A 22,619-nucleotide genomic window follows, 5' to 3' on the forward strand; every position below is an offset into this window, starting at 1 on the left:
TGAAACATGTGCTTGCAATTCCGCACCAAAGAGTCTGGTGGTAATTTTAGTAATGAGTGTTCCAAACTCAAAACTGTTAAAGGACTGAAATTCGATCAATAAAACAATGTCTCTATTTTTTTTCACTTACAACTAGGATAAACTCTCAAAAGGTTCTTTTTTCTACAACATAACTTACATTATTAACCAATAATGTTCAGCCTAACCCACATATACTCTATTTTAGGTTCACCCATTTCCAGGCTGGTTCCCATTTTTCCATACCATTAGTACTGTGTGTCCTAAAGAAAGGCTGACAATGGGTAGAGTGACCTTCTGACATTTTAATATTAAATAATGTTTTTATACCTATATTGTTAAGTTTTATAAAACATGAAGAAAGAAATAAAAACAAACAAAGCATTAAATGAATTACAGTATGTGTATTCCTCATTGCAAATAAATGTACCAAACAAGTCTTGACATGTCACTGCAACTTTGTACCACTGGTATTGTGAACACTATTAAAATCCCACTGAACATGTACACCTAACCATTACGAAGTTCCAGGTTCTTGTAGATTATTTGATGCAAGTTCAGTTTTCTTTTTTCCTCTCACTCCACATACTTTCCTTTATTCTCTCCCTTATGCAAGAGAGGAAGAGGGTGCTGAAAGGATTTGAATGAAATTCTGCATCATGTTTAAATCATTTAGAAGACAGGGATTATTAATATCTTCATCATTATTTTATTACAACGCTAATGATTAATCAGTGGAAATTCATCAGATTTAGCAAATAAAGAAGTGATAGCCGAATGGTGAAATATAACCTAATGTTGAAACAATATTTATCTATATATATTAATGCATAACGGGTGAATCACAATTTGATATATCAGTAGTATTGATATATCAAATTGCTTTATACCAACACATTAAAAGCCATGATATTTTAAAGATATGTGATCTATATATCCCTGTAGACCAAAGGTCTCAAATTCAAACTGTCCAAAGGGCTGCATGAGGGCATTTTCGATGGCCCAAGGGCTGCAACACCTTTGTTACCTCTCATGACACTGTGTGACAGTAATCATTTGCGAGCCACAGGATACAACTTGCTGGGCGATGTGCTTGAGACCCCTGCTGAAGATACTGCCATACAAGGCTGAATGCATTATAGGGTTTAAGGAGACAGATAATCTCTGAAACTGTGGTCATGGATTCAAGTCCAAACAGGACAATTTGGTTTTCTTTATTTTTCCTAAGCCTTGTTTAATGAAAGATACAAACTGATGCAGGTATGATTTCACAGTGGTTTAATATATGTCAGAAAGGTACAATGTAAGACTTCTTGAAAGAAATGTTCACTTTCTTCCCCTTTCTTCATCGAAGATACATGTATGATCAGCTGAATGGCAGCATCTAAATCCAACATTTCCAACTGAGCTGCAATCAAGATACCTTTTGCATGTATCTTTGAACATCACATTCCAATCTCAACAATAACCACAACCTCTGATTGGTCTTAAAGGCCAGCTGCAAAGCCACATGTAACATGAAGATCTCCTTCCTTGTTTAATTTTTCCATACATGAGTGGATGGTTAAAGGTGATAGTTTAATTAGCTCTTTGATTTTGACATGTGCGAAAAAGAATTATGGTAGAAGGTGCTATCAAGACCACATAATTTTGCACAATTTAAGATAAATGCTGTGGTCTGAAAAAGTAGTCAACTCATTCATTTTCTTGTTTATCAATTTCATGGTTTTGCAATTAATTCTTTTCAATGGCACATAAATCTGTTGTGGGGATGAAGGTCCTACTGATTCCACAGAAGGATCATTATATTCTTGGCTTGACAGACTTACAGTCCTTGTTATATTGATATATCAACATTTTTACCTGTAGTCATACTGGTCAATGAAAACCAAGGGTAGTTACTCTTGATGTTGTTCTGGTGGATTTTAGGAACTCCAATTTTTAAATAAAGCTTTGATAAAAAAAAAAAACTTCACCTAAAGGTATGTGTGAACTCAAACCATATACTTATGGTATGGATTCAGAGCAACTAAACTAATACTCAAGACCACAATGGTCATAGATGTTTACACTTTACATGAATGACATTTTGTACTCTTAATGTGGCTACATGCTTCATAAAATGTATGCTTTCAAGCATTGCTGATTATTAAAATAATGTGAACACTGGTAAATGTCAGAACAAATAGTGAAACTGCATGCAAAGTTACCAGTAACTGTCACAATTTGCATTCAGTGGTTACTTTATCTGTCATAAACACCAGTAAAGGTAATTTTAAAATATTATGACATTTACTAGTGGTACTATACGTTCATTCTTGACAATGCATATAGAGGACCCTTGTAAATGTCATAAATGCTGGTAGATATCAAACAACATATTCAAATAGTCGGAAACACAAAACAAGCTTTTTAAAACTTCCCTGCCCCTCAAAGCTCAAAAGAATATGTGTCTATCTATTAGTCCATTTCAAAAAGATCAGATTTCCCTTCACATTTTTAGCCAAATTTACCTTCACTAATGCTTCAAATATACTTCCATCCTCTTCCATTCAACTTACAATTTGGGTCTAACAGTACCATATGTAAAACACAACAAATATCTTATACCAAAGCATACACTAACATTTTGTGAATATAGTGATCATTTTTTAAAACTTATCTGGTAACTACTAAACTGTGAATAATAACACTGTACAAAAAAAATGTTTGAAAAAAATGTGCAAAAATAGATACAACACCAAAATTACCAATGTCTTCAGACAATCAAAAATAATTATACTTTTCATTGCTTCTCACCTTCCCAAAAAATTAAAAAAACTGTGCCAAAACTTCACAACACCTCACCAACCAGGTGCAATACATTGCCTAATATGAAAATAACTCTTCAATCTTTGACAAGAATGTTATAAACACCTATATTCTTGTTTCTTTTGCTTCTTTTTCCTCTTTGCTTTTGTACAAAATAAATCCAAAGACATAATAAAACAAGCAAAAGACTTTCAGTAAGTGTCCTATTCACACCTATGCAGGTAATATTGTAATTGAGATGCCACTATTGTGCTTAAAAAATGATTACCCCAGTGATTATTTAAAGTTAAAGGGTCACACACTATGTGAATTAAAAAAGTGCTTGACTGTCATATTTATGACAGCAACTAGTATGCTGGTCATGGTAGTCAATGTCCCTTTAATTGCTTAAGAGCAATTTTCAATGATGTAAGCAACCCTGTCTACATGCAGTAAATATGCAATGCAAAGAACTGTGCTTTTTATGTCTTTGGGCAGTTTGTTTTCAAACACCCAAACTTGTTTCACCAAATTAATTTTAATGTGTCTTGTAATTTTTGGACATCACAATTCATTCTCAGGGATTAAAACATTTTATAAAAGTCAACTTGCCTGGGCAATTTGATTCAAAATTTGAACTTGACTTTGGAAAAATTGAACTTGACCTAAACATAATATCCAACATAAGTAAAACAGTAAGATTAAATATGGTATGTTGTCAGCAAATCACATTATATTTTTGAAAATTTTGTTTCCTTTGTATCTTTATGTCACCTTATAGGCTGATAGTTAAAAGTTATCTAAAATATATGTGTAATTAATACATGTGGGTATATACTGGGACAGGTAGAAAAGATTTTGGAAATAGCTACATTTTTGAGAGAGAGAGAGAGAGAGAGAGAGAGAGGGAAAGGAAGGGAGGAGTTAAAGCAAGATTGTTTGTAATGATTTAATTATACACCAAACTCAAGGATTTGTGAATACTTATCATGTAGTCACCTTCAAATCATCGAAGTACTTGAGAATCCGACTTTTAAGAATGATTTCAGAACATATATTTATTTCCACTGAATTGTTTGCCAAGTATTTTGTATAAAGTCGCCTGTAATTATTATGTAGATAACATATTATAAATATGACATAACATGGATTTTATTACAACTGCATGTGGGTACATTTTCCTAACCTCCCACTTTGAACAAAATCATCCTGGTAGTTAATTGTTATGGACAAGTGCCTAACATCCAAAACACACACCTATCAAAGAAATTTCTGAAGTCGCATTGTTAGCAATTCACATTTAGTTGCCATAAACTTGGTGACATACATCAAAACAATCTCTGAAAAGCCAATTGTTTAGTGTCTGCACTGTCCGTGGCTAACTGAGAACCAGAGAGTCCATGAACTCCTGCTACTTACAAATATTACGATTACAAAGTAATTGATAATTTAAAACATAAACATTTATTCCTTATTGGTCAAAACTTGCTTTCAATAGTAAATATTCTTATTATTACGCCTGCGCAAGAAAACTGAGAGAATGACTTTGACATTGATTACAAGATGGAAATGACATATACAATAAATGAAAGACACTGTAGCCAGGTATTGCGGCTGGGTATAAAACCTGCAGAACATAAAATATTAGAAACTGAACCCGACCCCATGTCAGTAAATTAGCCCACACAGAGTTATTATATTTTACCCAGACAAGTGAGGTTCAATACAACTTTTCATATCTTGTATCCCTCTCTCAATTTTATGGACTTCCCCGAGGGCTAGTATCTTGCAAATATCAGCTTGCCCGAACTAAATTTGAACTTGTTCTGGGAGTGGGGCAAGTGGATTTGTAAATCATTGTTCCTTTTAGTGGCAAAACTGTTTTGAGTTGCCAGTAAATGTTGAAAGGCCAATTAATGCCACTTTGTGACAATTATTAGCATTTGTGACACAGGTGCTACTCTGCTTATTACAGGACTGCAGTACACTGGACAGACCCTAAGTTATGCCATTGTCCAAAAATATGGCACTGCAAATGATTCCCTATTTGTTTACTGTATGAAATATCTTTGTTTCCTGTAAGGGACTGCCCTCCAAAGAAGGTAATTTACCATACAGAATATATCTGAAAGAGTATTTTCCTAGTTTAGAATGATTTTAATGAAATAGTTCTCAATCAATTGGTATAATATATATATATATATATATATATATATATATATATATATATATATAACAAAACTTTTCAGATTTTTACAACATAACTAATATTATCTAAACATAAATATTTCACATGTTCTTTTACTAAGCATTCTTTAACAGATTGCCTACTATGGGAACGTGATTCCTTGATAGGAAGGGAAGCATCCTAAATGATACAATATGAGTCATTGGTCCAACCACCATGACAGCACTGGCTATTCTGCATGATATTATTACAGGTGTTAAAATAAGTGCTTCAACTAATGCCATATTGTGGACTCTTGTTAACTCACTGCTTGCCAGACATTGTAGAATTGTTTTTTTTTCAACACATGGAAGAAAAAAATAATAATTCTAACTCCTACAATGCAAACTTGGGAGAATCAACTTCAAGTTTTAAGGACCAATCAAGAAATATGTGCAGTTTAATGTGACCCAAGTTCCATCATTTAAGTCCTGAACCATATCTGCCATGTTTACGCATAAGGTTGGACCCTGCTTCTCAGCTCGATAACACAAGATATACCAAAGTGGGTGGCAATACAGAAAAGTAGACAGATGCAGTTCTACAATGATACCAAATTAATGTTGACCACCTACTTGCATTAATAAATACAGCAGGGGAAAACCTAATATTTTTTAGAACCATTTTTGTAAGGCCAAAAATTACTGGATTCAGAACCTGCATTTGTGTCTTGATTTTAGACTTTTGGCCTGAGATCTAAAGCAAATTGCTCTGAACTGCACAAGGACTGGTGAACCTTTGCAAAAAGGTCAAGTTTGACATTTGGAGTAAAATGTGGTCAATACATGAAAATCATAGGTCTAATATGCAAAAAGAAGAAAACAAGTTCAATTATTACCATTCTATATACCACAGTCTATTTGACATCCTGGATCTGCAGGTAGGCTCTCCTAACTCAGTGGTTACCAACCTTTTTGAGTATGATGACCCCTTCTTAACTTCAAATTTTTTTTTAACAGACCCTTCAAATGCTAATACTTGTACTTTTAGGCTCCCTTGGAATAACTCCAAGGCTCCCCAGGAGTCAATCCAGCTGGGAACCACTGCCTTATCTGACATTTTGAAAATAGGAGTCTATATAAGACATTAAAAGTAGGTAATTTCAAAACATTCAAAATATAAAAAGATATTTCAAGGTACAGAAACTTTCCTGCAATATGCTTTTCCTTCAAAGACAAACCAAGACGTACTTTTATTCTCAATGTAACATTCTATGTGCATTTCACTCTGCTCTATGAACCTTTGCAAAAAGAAGGACAAGTTTGACATTTTTGGAGTAAACATTGATCAGGACATGGAAATCATAGGTCTAATATGCAAAAGAAGAAAAGGAGTCCAATTGTTACCATTCTGCACATGAACGAGCAAATTAGCCAATCAAAAATGTCTGGTATACACTTAAGCATCTGGCTAAATGAAAATCTCCCACAAGTGGATGTGTTTGAATGCATTCAGAAGTAAACCCAAAAATATGTTTCCTACCGCCATTTCAGGCAAAAACTAAGATTCTCCAAGGTTGAATGACTGAAAGGTAATTAGAAAAGGCCTACCAAGAGATTTTTCCTAATCGTTATGACAAATGTGAGACTGGACACAACAGCTATATATATATATATACACTGTATATATATATATATATATATATATATATATATATATATATATATATATATATATATATATATATATATATATATTACTTGCAAGGCAAACAAGGGTAGAAATCTTTAAAACACAAAGCCAAATTCTAAATTTTTGGGGAAATACAACCACAAAAATACTCACAAAAGGAAATCTTTTTATGACTCAACAAGGAAAAAAGGAGATCTTAAATATAACATGGTCATACTGATGGGTCTTCTAAAGGCTACTAAACTTGAGCTGGTCTACCAGTTAATTTCCAGGTAACTGTAAACATATCAGATTTTCAAATTTGTTGGACTATCATAGGCTTGAAGACAACCTGTTAGAAGCAGTATTATATACACTGTTTTCAGAAGGTGTGAATTTATTTAGCATGGCTGTAAAAGTTACTTGGAATATTACAAGTGCTTGACATAAAGACTCTTTATTTCAATCAGCATTTTTTCTTGCTAAAAATTCTTAAAGTTATGTTAAATACTGCTTCTTTTGTTGGAAATTGAATATTTTCCAAACACAGGGTGAGTACTTGGGTTGACAACTATAGTAGTATGTAAATTGAAAATCGCCCTGTTTTCTGTAACTATAGACAAAATATGCACATATACTGTTAAAAAAATTAATTTGATTAAAGAATCCTTATAATTTAGATCTAATAAATACTTGTAAAAGATTTTTTTAGCATTTCTAGAGAAAAATTATAGTCTACATTTATGTGGAAATCGTGAATCCAAACCATGCTGATGATAATCAAGTTTGATAAAGAACAGACTAAATGTGCTCATTTATATTAAAAATTTCTTTTTGTAAGTCAGTTGCTCATGCATTCTTTTTCTTTGCTACTATTTAAAGAATTATTATAACTAGATGCAAAGTCATCTCTTATACGTTTTCTCTTTTACTTCTTTTAATCTAATACATTGTAGAGGCTATTATGCTTCAACTCTGACCCTTTCCAGTTGAAACGGTATGACCTCTTTGGATATGCTCCCTGTCAATCTCCACTGAACTATAACAATTTACTCTCAAAAAGCCACTGTACATTCACAGCTTTAAAAGAAACATTTCTACAAGAACAGCTGCTAAAGGCTATTAAGTCCCATGACGATAAGGTCTTCACTTGGCAATTTCATACTGAATAGCAAACACAGTAAAGGATTCCCTACAATAATATCTACCTCAGCAATTGAGGTTTCTGTGAGGAGAGTGTATCATTTTCTATCAACATGTGTTTTCCAAAACACATAGTTTTAGCTTTGGATCAAAATAAATGCCATCCCCCCCATTGCTGGTTAATAGTAACACTACCCTGCTTGGCCTTACTGCTGTATTTCATCATTAACTTTAATTTATTACTTCTGCAAGTCTGACATGTACGAAAAATAAACGACGTTATTTGTGCTCTCCTTTGACTGATAACAGAAAACATCAATCACATTGCAATTAGCATCTCCCATTACATCAATGAATGAATTCCGTCTATTTTGGGTGCAGCCAGAAGGTATCAAGATTCAGCTAAATTTACATTAGTACAAGGATATAGCTGAGGTCCCATATTGTGCCTCTGCAAAAATATTCCACCTCCAAGTGTTTTCCTACAAAATCAGTAATTCAATTTTAATCAAAATGCCATCTTGCGCTCTGGTTAGGTAATAAATCTTGAAAAAATGTCAATTGTGCAGCAGACGTTTGTATTTGCACTATCAAACAAAATTCTAGACAATAAAGGCGGGTGGTGATTGATTTGCACCTAGATTGATCGCACGCGGCCGTACAAAGCGCGCGTGACATGTGATTGACACCCAGCAATGAATTTCTTGATTGATGCCGGTTGAATAAACAGCAGATGGTCGTCTGGTAATGACCGACTGTGCACAGGCGCTAGGGTTTTCAGCAACATAGTTATTGTGTCTAAGAAAGAAAGGAGAATATTTTAGAATATGTACAACTATATTTCCTAATTCCCGCTGTATGACATGTACCATCCTAGTTGTAAAAGCTGTACTTTAGCGATAATCGTTTGTAAACAAACACGATGTTTAACAACGCGTGACGCGGAATGACTGACAATCGACATGACAATCGTCTGCGCTGATACACAGTGACAGAAAACCAATCGATACTAAGTTGAAATAGTGAATAAATTACTTACATTTCAGACGTTTAGGTTGTTCCTGTTTTCTTCTTGGCATTCTACACTTGTACAATATGGATTTCTAGTGAGACATGCGCCTTTTCGGCATTTGATTGAAATACACGAGACGTTGTCATTCATCCTATCTGAACCAACCTCCAAAATTAACCCGGAAGTATATCTTGTCAAGTCAGAGGTCAGCGAGGATTTAGTCATGCGCACTCTCTCGCACCTGCTTCCGCTAAGAAAGAAGAGAAGACGAAGGACCAAACGGACAAATGCCCAAAATCCACATTGGATTCACTGACTGAATGGTTTTTATACCTGCAGGTACACATAAGGCATGTTAAGCTTTCATAGCTCAGACTGACGTCGCGCGTTTATGCTGTAAAATGTGTATTTATCGATAAAAGCACTACAGACAGTGCTCCATTAGTGTTCATTTTGTGACGTCAGAGATAATGGGAGAAGCAACGGGACATAACCTCACCCTGTATATATATATTCCCTGGTAGGGAACGGTAGCAGCGTCAGTAACAACAACTAGTGCTAAAAATACTTAGACTAACACCACCATTATCAAAAGCAACTACTGCTGTTACTTCACCATTATTATCAACAGCAACTGCTAGCATTCAACATTGTCAGCAGCAGCAACATAACCTACTGCTCCTTCGTCATCATTAATAACGGGAATTACAGTTGCAAAGACAACTCTTTTGTAGTTGTTGTTGTTATTATTATTATTATTATTATTATTATTATTATTACTACTACTACTACTACTACTACTACTTCAGGAAACAAGAGTCATTATTTAAAGTGGATAGTCAGGATAATAAAAGCTAACTCCATACGAGCTGTTATACTGACCCGACGGATGATGACGACAGCAACAACGATGTTGATGATGTGCATATGCGTGTGTATTTGCACACAAGTGCACAATGGGTGAATTTAATACCTGTGTGTGGTTAAGTTTACGAACATACTCACATTTACCTGCACAGTGTTTGGAAATAACTGGAAAAAGTATGCCCCTAAAAAGTACATTATATGTAATGATATATTTCTTTACATGGTGTACTGAGACAGTTATTCAGATTTATTGTTCTTCCCGATGCATATGAATCAATACATGGAGTAAATTGAACTGATCTTATTTAAATGGAATCTTGTTCAAGGGTAAAGTTACTGTTTCAAAGTCAACGATTTTCCTTCAGTCTGATTTTATTAGATGTTTTGGCGCCCCAATATATCTGGCACCCGGGGAAACCGCCTTATCCACCCCCACCCTCTTAATACACTTCTGACCATCGTTTATTATCTTAACATGCTAAAATTAGAAAACCTTGATGACTCGCTATCGCCAATCATTCAGCTTTTCACTTATTCCCTTATTTGTAACTTTTTTAGACCCCCCCCCTTTTCTCTCTCTCTCTCTCTCTCCTGTGAAACACGATCCATAGGGTCCAAATTAAATTGTTTGAAACTCTTTACACACACACACACACACACACACACACACACACATATATATATATATATATATATATATATATATATATATATATATATATATATATATATATATATATATATAAAGTGTAATTGACATTTTAGTAAATCATGCATAATGCCTCCGTCTCAAAGATCCCAGGGGAAAGAGCCCCTTTGCACCTGGTTGCCATATAGATTAGGAAGTACCGTAAAATGGAGTAGGTATGGTATGGCAATTTTTTTTAAATTGCATTAATTTAACTTAAGTCAAAGAAAAATGATTTCAGTTTGGTGATAACAAATTTCACTGAAATGAAAAACGCTTTCATGTAAAACCAGTTCATATTTCTTTAATGACACTCGTTGTCACATAAGAAACATTATTAATCTGTGTTAAAACGAACTGGCATAGTTTATTATAAGAGCGAGAGAAGAAGAAAAAAGCCTTTACAATCTTACATGCAGTCTGGTCTCGTCAACACGATCTCTTTTTTTATAGTGCCGCTTTAAGATAAAGTCACACGGCATAGGTCCAATATGTAGGTTTCTGTTTAAACTTATTGAATTTAATACATTTTCCAAACATGAAAACCAACTTGCACCGTTTAAGAATAATTGCATTTTAAATTTTTCCCGCGCAAAAGTTGGCGTTTCGTGATTTACCTAGATGATGTCACATAGCTACCGCAGTGGACGGGCATAAAATGGGGAAACTATGAAGAGAAATAACGAATTATGCTCAATAATTCAACAACTTGCCAAATTTTTAATTATTATTAATCATGGAAAATACGATCGTTATAGCTTTATTAAAAGCCATAAGAGATTCGAAAAATTTCGAACCATTTTAAGCAATTAATAACTACTGTCTACATTAAGACTATGTAATCCTAACACCCAGGATCAGATCAGAATGTGGGTCCCATATGGCCCGAGTGGTCTGAGGCGCCTACATTTACAGATCACTGACATCTCGCCCCATCGCGCCTGGGTTCGAGTCGACCGAAATGGGTATGTGAGAAAGCTTGCCAATAGCTTCCCGTTGGTCCGTGGTCCTTTCCGTGTTTTTCCTCAGCCAAATTTATGCTGACCACCATGTTTAGCCTTTCATATGCTGAAAATGGCGTTAAAGCCACAAAATCCAACCAAGCAGGATCCGAATGACATCTCTTCCACACAGAATTCACAAACGTAGAAATTAAATAGATTTAATGGTTGATCAGTTTTAAACGGCACGTTCGAGTGCATGATTGGCTCTATTATGGAGAGGAAATGGAAGATAATTGAGGAAATGGGGGATAATTAATTGCCTTTCCCAAGGATATGCCATGGTAGCGCTTACCTAGTTGGGCATCGAACCCGTGAGCTTGGGATTACGAGTACTACGCTCTACCAATTGATCTACCGCAGCTTCTGTTGAAAGTTAAGACAGTGAAACTAAACTAATCTCTCTCTCTCTCTCTCTCACTCTCTCTCTCTCTCTCTCTCACACACACACACGGGCAACTTGACCTTAGATTGAGAAAGATTTTTTTTACCGAAAACAAGGACATTTATTTAAAAATAGTTTACAATGAAACGCAAAATCGCGATCTACGCGTACTTTTTGGCTTGTATGTTATATTAGTCTGATTGTAAAACTAAATACACCAAATTTCTTCTTTTAGTGAAAAAAAAAATGTATTGACAATTCTGAAAGAACTACAGTTCTCTGAATGGCACATGGTGGACCTTGCCTCTTTTAAATGTGCTGTTGATCTCCTAACACTTTCTGTTTTACTTGATGTTTCATGCTTTTACTTCATCATAAATCAATGATTATGGGGTTTAATGAAGAAATGTGCTTGCAGTTCAACTTTAATAACATGTTTGCAGTTCAAGATTCCTATACATGTGGATGATTCTCTCTCTCTCTCTCTCTCTCACACACACACACACACACACACACACACACACACACGTACTCACAGTGTCCACGACGATTAGCTGAATGATGGATCAAAAATCTTATTATTTTGTTTCCCAACGTTTCCACGGATTTATAATGATTCCAATGCTTGTAATATGGGGGGGGGGGGGGGTGTAGAATGAAATGAAGGGCCTTCGTAAAAAGATTTTCATAATGCTTCCTTGTTTGACATCGCATAACCGGTAGATCCCTACTAACTACGCCTTTCTTCATGAAGAAATTTTAAAATGAGAAGAACAATCATCTTTTTGTCTGTTTAATCACAATTTGTGTCCGTATAGAGCACAACATCCGTCATTTTTAATTGAATGTTTTGTGTACTCTATACATCGGTAAATTAGTGGTTGGCCAGTATACTAAAATAACAGCTAACGAATCTTAGCGAAGGGAAGTAATGCAGCTGGTTAATTTTAGATAATCTCGCTCTTCATTGGCGTAGACACCGCCCAAGCAACCCTCACAACTTCGCGGAGGGGGGGGGGGGAATTCCTATCAAATGACATTTTTTTAATTCGAAGGGACCTCAGGAGTAAGTTTTGCGGGGGGGGGGGTATGAATTCTACACGTGGTGTTTCACCAGAAACATAAAAAATTTGACATTTTTAAAATTTTCTTAATAACTGACCTTTGAAGGTTGCGAATGAAAATCTAATCATTTTGACGCAAATCTTCTCAGCTGCTTCTTCGTTGGGAAAGAACAGCCAAACGACAGCGACCACCTAGTTTAAAAATAGTAACTAGGTGCTTTCTGTAAATAAACCGATTCACGATCTGGGACTAGCACTGCAATCCTATGCACGATGACGTAGGTTAATCTAAGGTAGCGGCCAATCACATCTTGTCAGGGTTTTGTTAAATCATCTGAGGAAAACTTTTGTAGTTATCCCTCCGAATTTTTTGTGAACTATTAACGTACTGAGCAACATGTTTAACCTCCTTTAAAAAAATATAGAAAAAGTTACAATAGTATATCCAAGAATTAATAAAAAATAAAATTGGCTCTTAATGGTATTTAAATTAAAAATTATTTAAAAAATTCAATTGAATAGCCAGCCATGTGCAGCAAACGGACTTTACAAGAATGCCCCTGCCTTAAATACATTACATGACCTACTTATCCAGCCACTTCCATTGAATGCTTTTTTTCTTTATTTTCTTTTCAACTTTTAAACTGTGTCGAAATATAACGTTTCTATTGCATCAGAATCTTGTTTTGGCTCAGTAACTTTTGTAGGCTTTGATACATTCAAACCAATTTAGTACGAGGTTTTACATCAATTAAGCCTACGTCAAGTTCGTTACTTGCCAATTTCCAAGAAAAGTTTACGAATTTTATTATCCTTGTTTGACTCTGAACTTTGCCCGTTTAAATGCATTATAATTGTGATTACGCTTGTTAATGTGTGAAGGACTTCATTGATTTTGAACCAAATTTGGTACCATGCATTACATTAAGATGGCATAGCATAAGGTCAATTTTTGCACTTTTCCAGGAAGATATACCGGAGTTATGGTCCCTGATTGACATGGCACATTTCCGTTTTCTTAAAATTTCATTTCCGCTAATTAAGTTTTGAAGTTTTTCGTTTATACTGATCATATTCCGCATGCGGTTTTATATTAAGAAGGCGTAGTTAACATTTGATTTTCACAGTGTTTCAACAAAATTTGACGAAATTATGGCGCCAATCTGAGATAGTACTTTGCCTTTTTCAGTCGCTTAAGAGTTGTTTCTGCTCATTTCAAGGACTGCATGTACTGAAACCCAATTTTGTACGAATTTTTACATAAGAAGACCCAGGTGAGGTTCGGCTTGTTTTCCGACAAAATGTGAGAGAGTTATGCTCTCCATTTTTGACTTGCAACTTTGGTCAGCTGACTGGCATGGGGCATCCGTGTCGTATTGGCACAGTTATAAATACGAGGCAGAGAAATTTTAAAAACGGCAGCAGCAACAATCACATGCAGACTGGATTTGAATAAGGTGCTATAAACATAGTGTCGACGTAAATCCTCAAAAGTCCACTCATGTGACTTGTTTACGGAATCTCAAACCCCGTCGAGGATTTGAAGCTGCATACATTGATATGGAATTCAAGGTGGCCGAGTTGGAGCCAATATGACTATGAGAGCGGTGTTTGCCTTTGTATATTCTGTTAATATATATCGTCTTTTTTATCATTTGGTTTCACCTATTTTTCTGCAATCTTTTTTGGACGCTACTTTTTTTGTTCATCTCAGAAAATTGGTCACAATCAACTCTTGTTTCTGAATAGCCAAAAGTTTTCAAACGGAACTTTAATTGACTGTAATTCTAAAAGCAGCATTACATTTAATGACTGTTCATACTTTCTTGTCGAATCCATTTGATTTGGTATATGATAATTTACCTTTCGTGAACAGTATAATTATATATATATATATATATATATATATATATATATATATATATATATATATATATATATATATATACATACATACATACATACATCATGCTACTCAGTGCCGGATTACCCATTAAGCACAATAAGCACGTGCCCACCAGGGGCACAAGAAAAAGTTCAAATGAATTGATGATGAAATTGAATGCATTATATATGACCATTTCGATCTGCGTGTACCAGTATTTTGATTTGGCATGATAACAACACTAGTATTTTCCCACCTTTTAAGCTTTTTTGGGTGTGTTTTTTTTTCTTCTTCTTTTCATTTCACATTTTGTTGGGGGATGGGCACCAAATTCTTTTCGTTGCTGGAAGGCCTTAATCCAATGAGATGCCACAAAGCTGATATTTTATATCTGTCCAGACATTTTTTTTATTGGTGCTAGTTAAAATTTTGTTAATGAGTTGTAATTATCATTTAAATGTTTTAGTAATTTACATCACCATCTTACATTTCATATACAGATAATTTTGAAGGCATTAAATCGTACGAAGACTCGCTGTTTTATTTCAGACAAAAATGGACGGCGATGATGATATGCACCTGTGTCTCGTGTGCCACACAACGATCATGGGATTGCTGAACTATGTACACCACAAGAAGAATGATTGTCCTGGACGAAAAAATGCCGAGAGTCAGCTTAGGAGACAGTCCGTTCAGGATCTTCCACCGAACCAGATTTCATCCGAATCTTCTAGGAAGAACACAGAGAACACTTCCTCATTGCATTTTTCTAGCAATGTGACGGTTGTATCTGAACCTCAGCTTGTGAATGACTTCAATTTGACATCGACATCATCACAGTTTCTATCACCCCAACCAAAGGCGTCTTCACCTCTGAAGCCTCTCTTTACATCGTCCTTGACCCAATCTCCCTTATCCTCATCAGGATATAACATGGGGTTTCAACACCTTTCCAACTCAGCACAAGCTAACCCAACAATTAGACAGAACCTTTATCAAGAACAATCAGTATCGAGATCAGTTGACAGGGATGGAAACAGTTTTGCATCAGTCACCCTATCAGATTCTTTTAGTGACACGCAAGATTTCAGTGACAGAGGGGTGGTAGGTCTGGTCCAAGGCGATCTGTTACAGCGTGCTGACTTTTCATCGAATGTCAACGTCACGACGACATCTATATCTGTTGATATTCCCAGCTCTTTTTCCAGTCTTGTGTCTGATATTAGTCCAGCTTCAAATGGTACAGTAAATCCTAACGATGTCATTTCTACCGAAAGCAAACTGGTACCAAATCCTTCTGAAAATGTGGACAATTTCTTCCTTTCTCTGGAGCTAAGGAGCAAGTCAAGTGTTGAAACCAACCAGCAGGTCCATAAACAAAGCCAGCGAAAAGAACATGGTTTTATCCTGCCTGATGATTGTGGAGAAAGACTTGCAGAAGACTTGCCGATTTCGAATATTCTTAGCCATCTCACGTTTAGCAGCGATGAGGAAGACATCGACTTGAACTTCGCCGACAATGTACCATTAGACGATGGATCATCAGACGACTCGAATGACGGATTTAATCTTCCAACATTCCATACTGGTGGAAAGTGGAAACCTGGCATGGGCCCTGGATCAAAAATGTAGGTTGCATTAAATAACCTTTTTACTTTTTAATTTATAATCAACTGATCAGCTTTTGTAAGGTGTCATAAGGGCCAAACTGGTGGTAAATGATTGTAAGTGCCATGTTTGCAAACAAAAAGGAAAAATCATTTATCCTCAATGACTTCGAGTGTAAAAAACGGGTGTCTGTTGTATTACCCCGCATGTTGACATTTTGTAATTGGTCCAGTTGGAAACAGATTACAAGATGCTCAAATTCTGAGGGATATTTTTATAGCAAAGTTGCAACTTCATCCTTGTTGCAAAATATGTGTTACATTAGGAAAGGAGGTCGTTGAGTCGGTGGAATGCACTTTTCATTATTAATATTTAACTCAGGTCTGTGGCCGAGATCTTTCAAAGAGTTAGATTAGCCTTGATGACTGACACTTTTTATCCCTGTTTATTTCATACAGCTCTTATGTTTTCTTCTCTTTCTCCAACAGTATTTTTGTAAGGTTTAACGTTTAAAGCTCTATTGCTGGACTGCTTTCAAACTTTAAACTTTTGGCTGTGGGGGTTGCAAGTTTACATTTGAAAATAAATTTCCATGCGAAAGTCTCGAAAACTTTTTTTAAAAATTAAATTTTGCTTCTTTAGTTTCAGTTCAAATGTATGTAGCGGCAAATGGAAACCTGGCGAAGCCCCAGAACCTAGAAAACGGGGTAGACCTCCAAAGAGAGGTCGCCCTAGAGGGAAATCAATGCATTTAACCAAGAGAGAAACAGCAACTGGAAATAAAATGTATTTATGCAACTTCTGTAATGTCTCATTCTACAATCGCTTCCAGTATTCCCATCACTGTGGAAGCAAGACGCACAGGGAAAACGTCTTTGGAAAAGAAGGAATGCAAAGGCGAGAGGCTAGAGTACACTTAGACGATGAACACGTCCTAAACCAAGAACAAGAAGATACACCAAGCAGTGAAAAGAAGCTTAATGAGCAAGAAGGTCCTGCAGTTGACGAAAATAACACAGAAAAGTTTGATCCTAAAGAGGACCCACAGGCCGTGTCAAAAGATGAACAGGGTCCAGTCCACATTTGCACGATCTGCGATAAAAAGTATAACAATAAATATGTAATGTCCCGACATCTGATAACAAGATTTCACAATAACCGCTCTAAAGGCCGTCCAGAGGCAATTACATTGATGCAGAAGTACTACAAGTACATTGTCAGGTTGAGTCCTTTTCAATGTGAAATCTGCTGTTTTTATTTCAACCAAGAAATTTACTTCAAAAACCACATGGAAAGTGAGGCCCACGTGAAATATTGTAAGGATCTATATGGGGAGATGGTGTGCAGCCTTTGTAGCTTTAAAACTCACTCTCATGATGAACTTTTGGTTCACCTTAAATCACAAGAACACGAAGCTCTTGTTGCAAAGAGGAATAAACTTTGTATTGTTAAAGAGAGCCATATTAAAGTTGGTTGTCGGTATTGTGGAATGGTTATGTATTCCTACACGCGTCTTAAGCGACACATATTGAGACGTCACAAGGACAGGAAAAAGACGGAACCAGTAAAGAGAGTAAAGGGTGGATTTAAACCACTATGCTCAGTTTGCAACAGACAAATGTCATCTCAGCACGCTCTTACTATTCACATGCGTCGTCATAAGCGCGAGAAACCTTATTTTTGTTCGCCTTGTAACAAGGGATTCACTGACAAAGGGGCTTTGCAGATGCACGAAAAGACAGGCAAGCACACACAGGCAGTCGTTCAGCTAGGGCACATTTCAGTGAAAGACGTTAAAAAGGATAAAACAGACACTAACGTGATAAAAACTGAGGAAATTATTTCATCTGGGTGTTTTAAGGTTGACGAAATGATGGAAGATTTGTCTGGAAATATTGAAGCGGGTGAGTGTAGTGATGATGTGAGTGATAGCAATGACCCTAGCTTCGAGCCAAGGATTGTTTCCAAAAGTGCTGTTTCTTCCCAGAAAAACAAACTACAAAGGATAAAATCCAACAGAAGATTTAAGTGTGACCATTGTGACTTCACAGTGTCCTTCTACAATGATCTTCGTCCACATTATTTAGAGGTCCACTCATCAAAAGTGAAATTGTGCGAAGTTTGTGATCTGGTGTTTTTGTCTGACAAAGCTATGAATCTACACAACCATAGCAAGGCTCACCAAGAAAATATCAATAAATTATCTGGAAATGCCGCAGACACAAATTTCTATACTTGCAAAGTATGTAAGAAACGTTTCTCTGACGATAATTACTGCAGATTCCATGAAGAATTCCATCATTATAGCATAAATTCAGAAGAGGGGGTGCTAAAGAAGTATAAGGGACAAGATCTTACAAGAAGAACATTTGGAGCAATTTTGAAAAAAATTGAATGTCTTCATCGCACTGCAGAGGTCGAGTGCCCAGAATGCTCAAGAAAATTAAAGAAAGTCAATTTTATTGAGCATCTCAGAATGCATTGCAATGACAAACCTTTTGTTTGCAGACTTTGCACCAGTGGCTTCATTTCAGCCGTTACTCTACGCCGGCATCTCTTAAGTCATTTTGGATGTCAGGAAAGAACTTGTAAGCACTGTGGAAAGGATTTCAAAAAGGTTGGGTCTTATGAAGCACATATGGCTTTGCATGAAAAAGAGATGGCAGGAGACAAGAAGAACAATATATGCGAAACTTGCGGTGCTGCGTTTTACTTTCCATATCAGTTACGGCAGCATGCCAAGCGTCACAAAGAGAGACAATTCATATGCACCTTCCCAGGGTGTAGATGGAAGTTTGTATACGAGACGGAGCTGAAGTATCACATCAGGTCTCACACTAATTACAAACCTTACCTTTGCGATATTTGTGGATATGCAGGAACCACGAAAACTCGACTTCTGCGGCATTCTAGAACGCACACTGGAGAAAGGAAGTTTCATTGTGAGTATTGTGAGTATAAAGCGGGAAACTACACACATCTACATAGGCACATGAGAATTCATATAGGCTCCAAACCCTACAAGTGCCCATATTGTGATTATTCCTGCAACACCCATGAAAATATTCGAAAGCATATTGCAAAGACGAAAAAGCACGCAGGACTAAAGATTTATCCTTGTAAGTTCTGCGACTTTGCAACAAATGTTGGGAACGAGTTTAGAAATCATTTACTAGATGCCCATGAAGACATGGTTGGTGGAAGACACATTGAAGCATTGTCGGAGTTCACCGGGCTGTACAAAAGGGAACTAGATCCGAAGGAACCACTGGAGGGAACAAGAATTATACCTTTAAAAGAGCGTAAGCCACGCGTGAGCAAATTATTAAGAGAGCAAAAGGAAAAGTCTCTCCGAGATCCCAGCTTGAAAGGTGATGCAAGTACCAGTCAGATTTCAAAGGCTGTTATGTATTTCAACCAAGACCATGGGAACATGAGTCTTAGAGAGAATGTTTCCAATAATCAAAGTCACGAAGTTGTTGACTTTTGTGGAGGAAATAGTGTACAGCCAGTTCAAGATGATAGCCCTTTCATACCCACTGCAGTCTCACAGCCATTGCAGCTTGTCAACATGACACCTGTAATGTTAAAACCTATAGATTCGTCAGCTAAGGAACGTGTCACAATAGCCCCACTTCAGTCATCGTCTGCTGAGCATATTTCGTTTCGTACTAATACTGGAACAAAACTATATCAAACACAGATACAGTCGGGCATTCGATCCTTGTTGAGCGGCCAGGGAGGAAGCTTTCGTCAGCATCTTCTCAGTTTTGCAGGTGAAGAAAATGAAAGCAAAGACCAGATGGACGAGGATGGCCACAATCTGGTGATTGATATGGCTTACGGAAACCAAAACTAGTTTTATGGATGGAAATGGGCATACATGAGAACTAGCTTGTTTAGTACAAATGTACATAGTTGTTTTTTTTAGCTAGCGTAATGAATACGAACGGGTCTAGTTGGGTCTTATCAAGGCGTAAAGGATCCAGTACATGTGATACTGTTGTATATATGTTGCTTCTTGAAATGGCTTGCACAAACCAGAATTAGCCTATTGCATAGCAACAAAACATAGTTGTTTCTCCGCATGGCTTTTGGAATTGAGATGAGATCATGAAGGATGGTAGTGGAAAATAGAATTGACCTCATGGATAGCAACACACGCGTGTAATTATTATAAAATTTATTTTACAGATTTTACAAAAACGAAAATTCAGCCCATCAGATGGTAACTGTCACACCAGTTGACTTGTGGCCCAAGGAAACAGCGATATATTTTTGTGTCAGCTGCCTTAGGCAGGCAGCAGTGAAGTGCATTGAGCCTGATGTTATGGGTTGAAAAACTCAATTTCAGTATAGCCTTTCAAAAACATCAGCATAAAGTCTTTTGTTTATGTTTTGTTTTGTAGCTTTTTTTTGTCAGAGTATTCTTCGTATAATTGATCAAATCATTTGAATAAATATTGAGAAATATTTTTTAGAAACATTCCAATCAAATCTTTACTTTTGCTTATGTTCTTGCAAATGAAAATAGTCACCGTAAATTAAATAGTTTAAAATGTTATGTAAATGATCGAGAGTATCAAACTCTACTGTCTCGCTGTCCGCCTTTTGTAGCCTTGTCCGCCCGTTTTAGCATATGTTGGAGTGTTGAAGACAAGATATTAAATTCCATCTATGTTTGTGCGTTTTGCAAAAAATAAGTTATATCTTCGGCTTCATACTTTCTCCTTTTTTTCTTTTGGAGGAAGAATTTATGCATACTTTTACATCCTTCTTAGCCGCGTTCAGGTTTATATAATATTAACATGAAAACCTTACACAACAGAATCGTGTGCCAACTTGCCAAGGTATAGGGCTAGGTTACCAGTCTACTTGATACATACAGTGTTCATACAGTATCTACACTCCGTTTATGAGTTAGATAAATCTGGTCTCATTAAAACGTTAAACAGTTATTCGAACCTCCTTTTGTATTCCAAAATGGACGTCTCTTCGTTGTAAAATATTCTGGCTGATGCTTAGTTCGAGGTAATGGTCTGAATTATTTACCTTATGATTTCTTGAAGCATAAATGATTACCTGTTTGACGTATGGACAATGAACGTTCAGTTGGAAATGAAAATGTATTTACAAACAAATTTGTGACAGTAAAGTCGCACCACCATTTTTTAATTATAACTCTCATTATAGATGATTATTGACACTGATGTAAGCTGGGAATCGCCTCCTCGGAGAAGAGACATTATGTTGCTTTACGGTTACAAGATCTAAATATCGTCAAAAGATTTTGATGACATGTCCTTTTATTAGTATGTCGTTAGTCCGAGTTTCCTCTGACACTTGCCATCCCATTTTTTGATATTTGGACATTTATGTTGGGGTGTAGGGTCAGAGCGCATTCCCTATCGAAAACTTGGAATTCGCCATTGGTGTTGGGTAGCCGCTTTCTAGCCGACCCAACACACTTGAACGACCTTTCGTCGAGATATACCTGCATGAAATTGATAGGAATATGATGTATTTTCTCAAAAATCGTGAGCATAGCATTCGTCATGTCTTTAATCCGCTGATAGACGAGACGAAAGTACGTCGTTGCTGAAATTTGACCTGGATCGGGTCATTTGCATTCGAGTCACGTGACTACACAAATCTCGGAGCCTACATGTCAATGACATCAGAGGTCATATAGTCACGTGATATCGACAATAAACAAATTTCCCAAGTTGTTGTACACAGAATTTGGACATATTATATAGAAATCACTTAATGTTTGTAAATAAATATAATGCACACTTAGTTCTCAACATATTTATTCTGAGAACAACGAACAGAAACCTGTCGGTATCGAAGCAGGGTGGAGAAAACCAGTTTCAAGAAGTACCGTGCTCTTCGGAGTGAATCTGGTTTTCTTCAAATTTCTGCAACATTTACAAATTTCCGTCGTTGTTTTCACAGTAAATATTTTGAGAAGTTTGTTTTTTCATTTGTCTATAAAAATTACACGACTTTTATTTATTATTTATATGTTCGATTTGTTTTCCTACAGCAACACTAGAAATGGGCTGTTGTTGATATCACGTGACTGTATGACCTCTGGTGTCATTGAGAGGTAGGTTACGAGTTGTGTAGTCACGTGACGAGGAATACAAATGGACAGATCCAGGTCAAATGTTAGCAACGATGTACTTTCGTCTCGTGTATAAGCGGATTAAAGTCATAACGAATGCTATGATCGCAATTTCTGAGAAAATAAATCATATTCCTATCGATTTCATGCAGGTATATCTCGATGAAAGGTCGTTCAAGTTTGCTGGGCC

At 36.2% G+C, this 22,619-nt stretch overlaps 2 protein-coding genes across 2 annotated transcripts in view; one reads left to right on the forward strand and one right to left on the reverse strand.

Annotated features, from left to right (window-relative positions):
- The window catches only part of LOC149780838 (uncharacterized), a 190,054-nt gene extending 181,101 nt beyond the window's left edge, over positions 1-8,953 (reverse strand). Inside the window, exon 1 of the mRNA XM_089937905.1 lies at positions 8,829-8,953. Coding sequence (XP_089794031.1) covers positions 8,829-8,868 — 40 coding nt within the window. The 5' untranslated portion in view covers positions 8,869-8,953. The remainder of the gene's footprint in view (positions 1-8,828) is intronic.
- Positions 8,954-9,015: 62 nt separating this feature from the next.
- LOC149780839 (uncharacterized) lies at positions 9,016-20,774 on the forward strand. Its single transcript, XM_089937903.1, has 3 exons — positions 9,016-9,140; positions 15,241-16,319; positions 16,942-20,774. The coding sequence occupies exons 2-3, from the start codon at positions 15,247-15,249 to the stop codon at positions 20,156-20,158; spliced, it is 4,290 nt and encodes a 1,429-aa protein (XP_089794029.1). The 5' UTR covers positions 9,016-9,140; positions 15,241-15,246; the 3' UTR covers positions 20,159-20,774.
- Positions 20,775-22,619: the final 1,845 nt, after the last annotated feature.

Source organism: Sinohyriopsis cumingii, chromosome 16, assembly GCF_028554795.1.
Source record: "Sinohyriopsis cumingii isolate HCF-2022 chromosome 16, ASM2855479v2, whole genome shotgun sequence".
Lineage (NCBI taxonomy): Eukaryota > Metazoa > Mollusca > Bivalvia > Unionida > Unionidae > Sinohyriopsis > Sinohyriopsis cumingii.

What these genes read in the sequence shown, in the direction of transcription:
- LOC149780839 (XM_089937903.1), top strand. Translation starts at nt 15,247, where the DNA reads ATGGACGGCGATGATGATATGCACCTGTGTCTCGTGTGCCACACAACG. An exon ending in ATGGGCCCTGGATCAAAAAT is followed by an intron (nt 16,320 to 16,941) that starts GTAGGTTGCATT and finishes TTGCTTCTTTAG; the next exon opens with TTTCAGTTCAAATGTATGTA.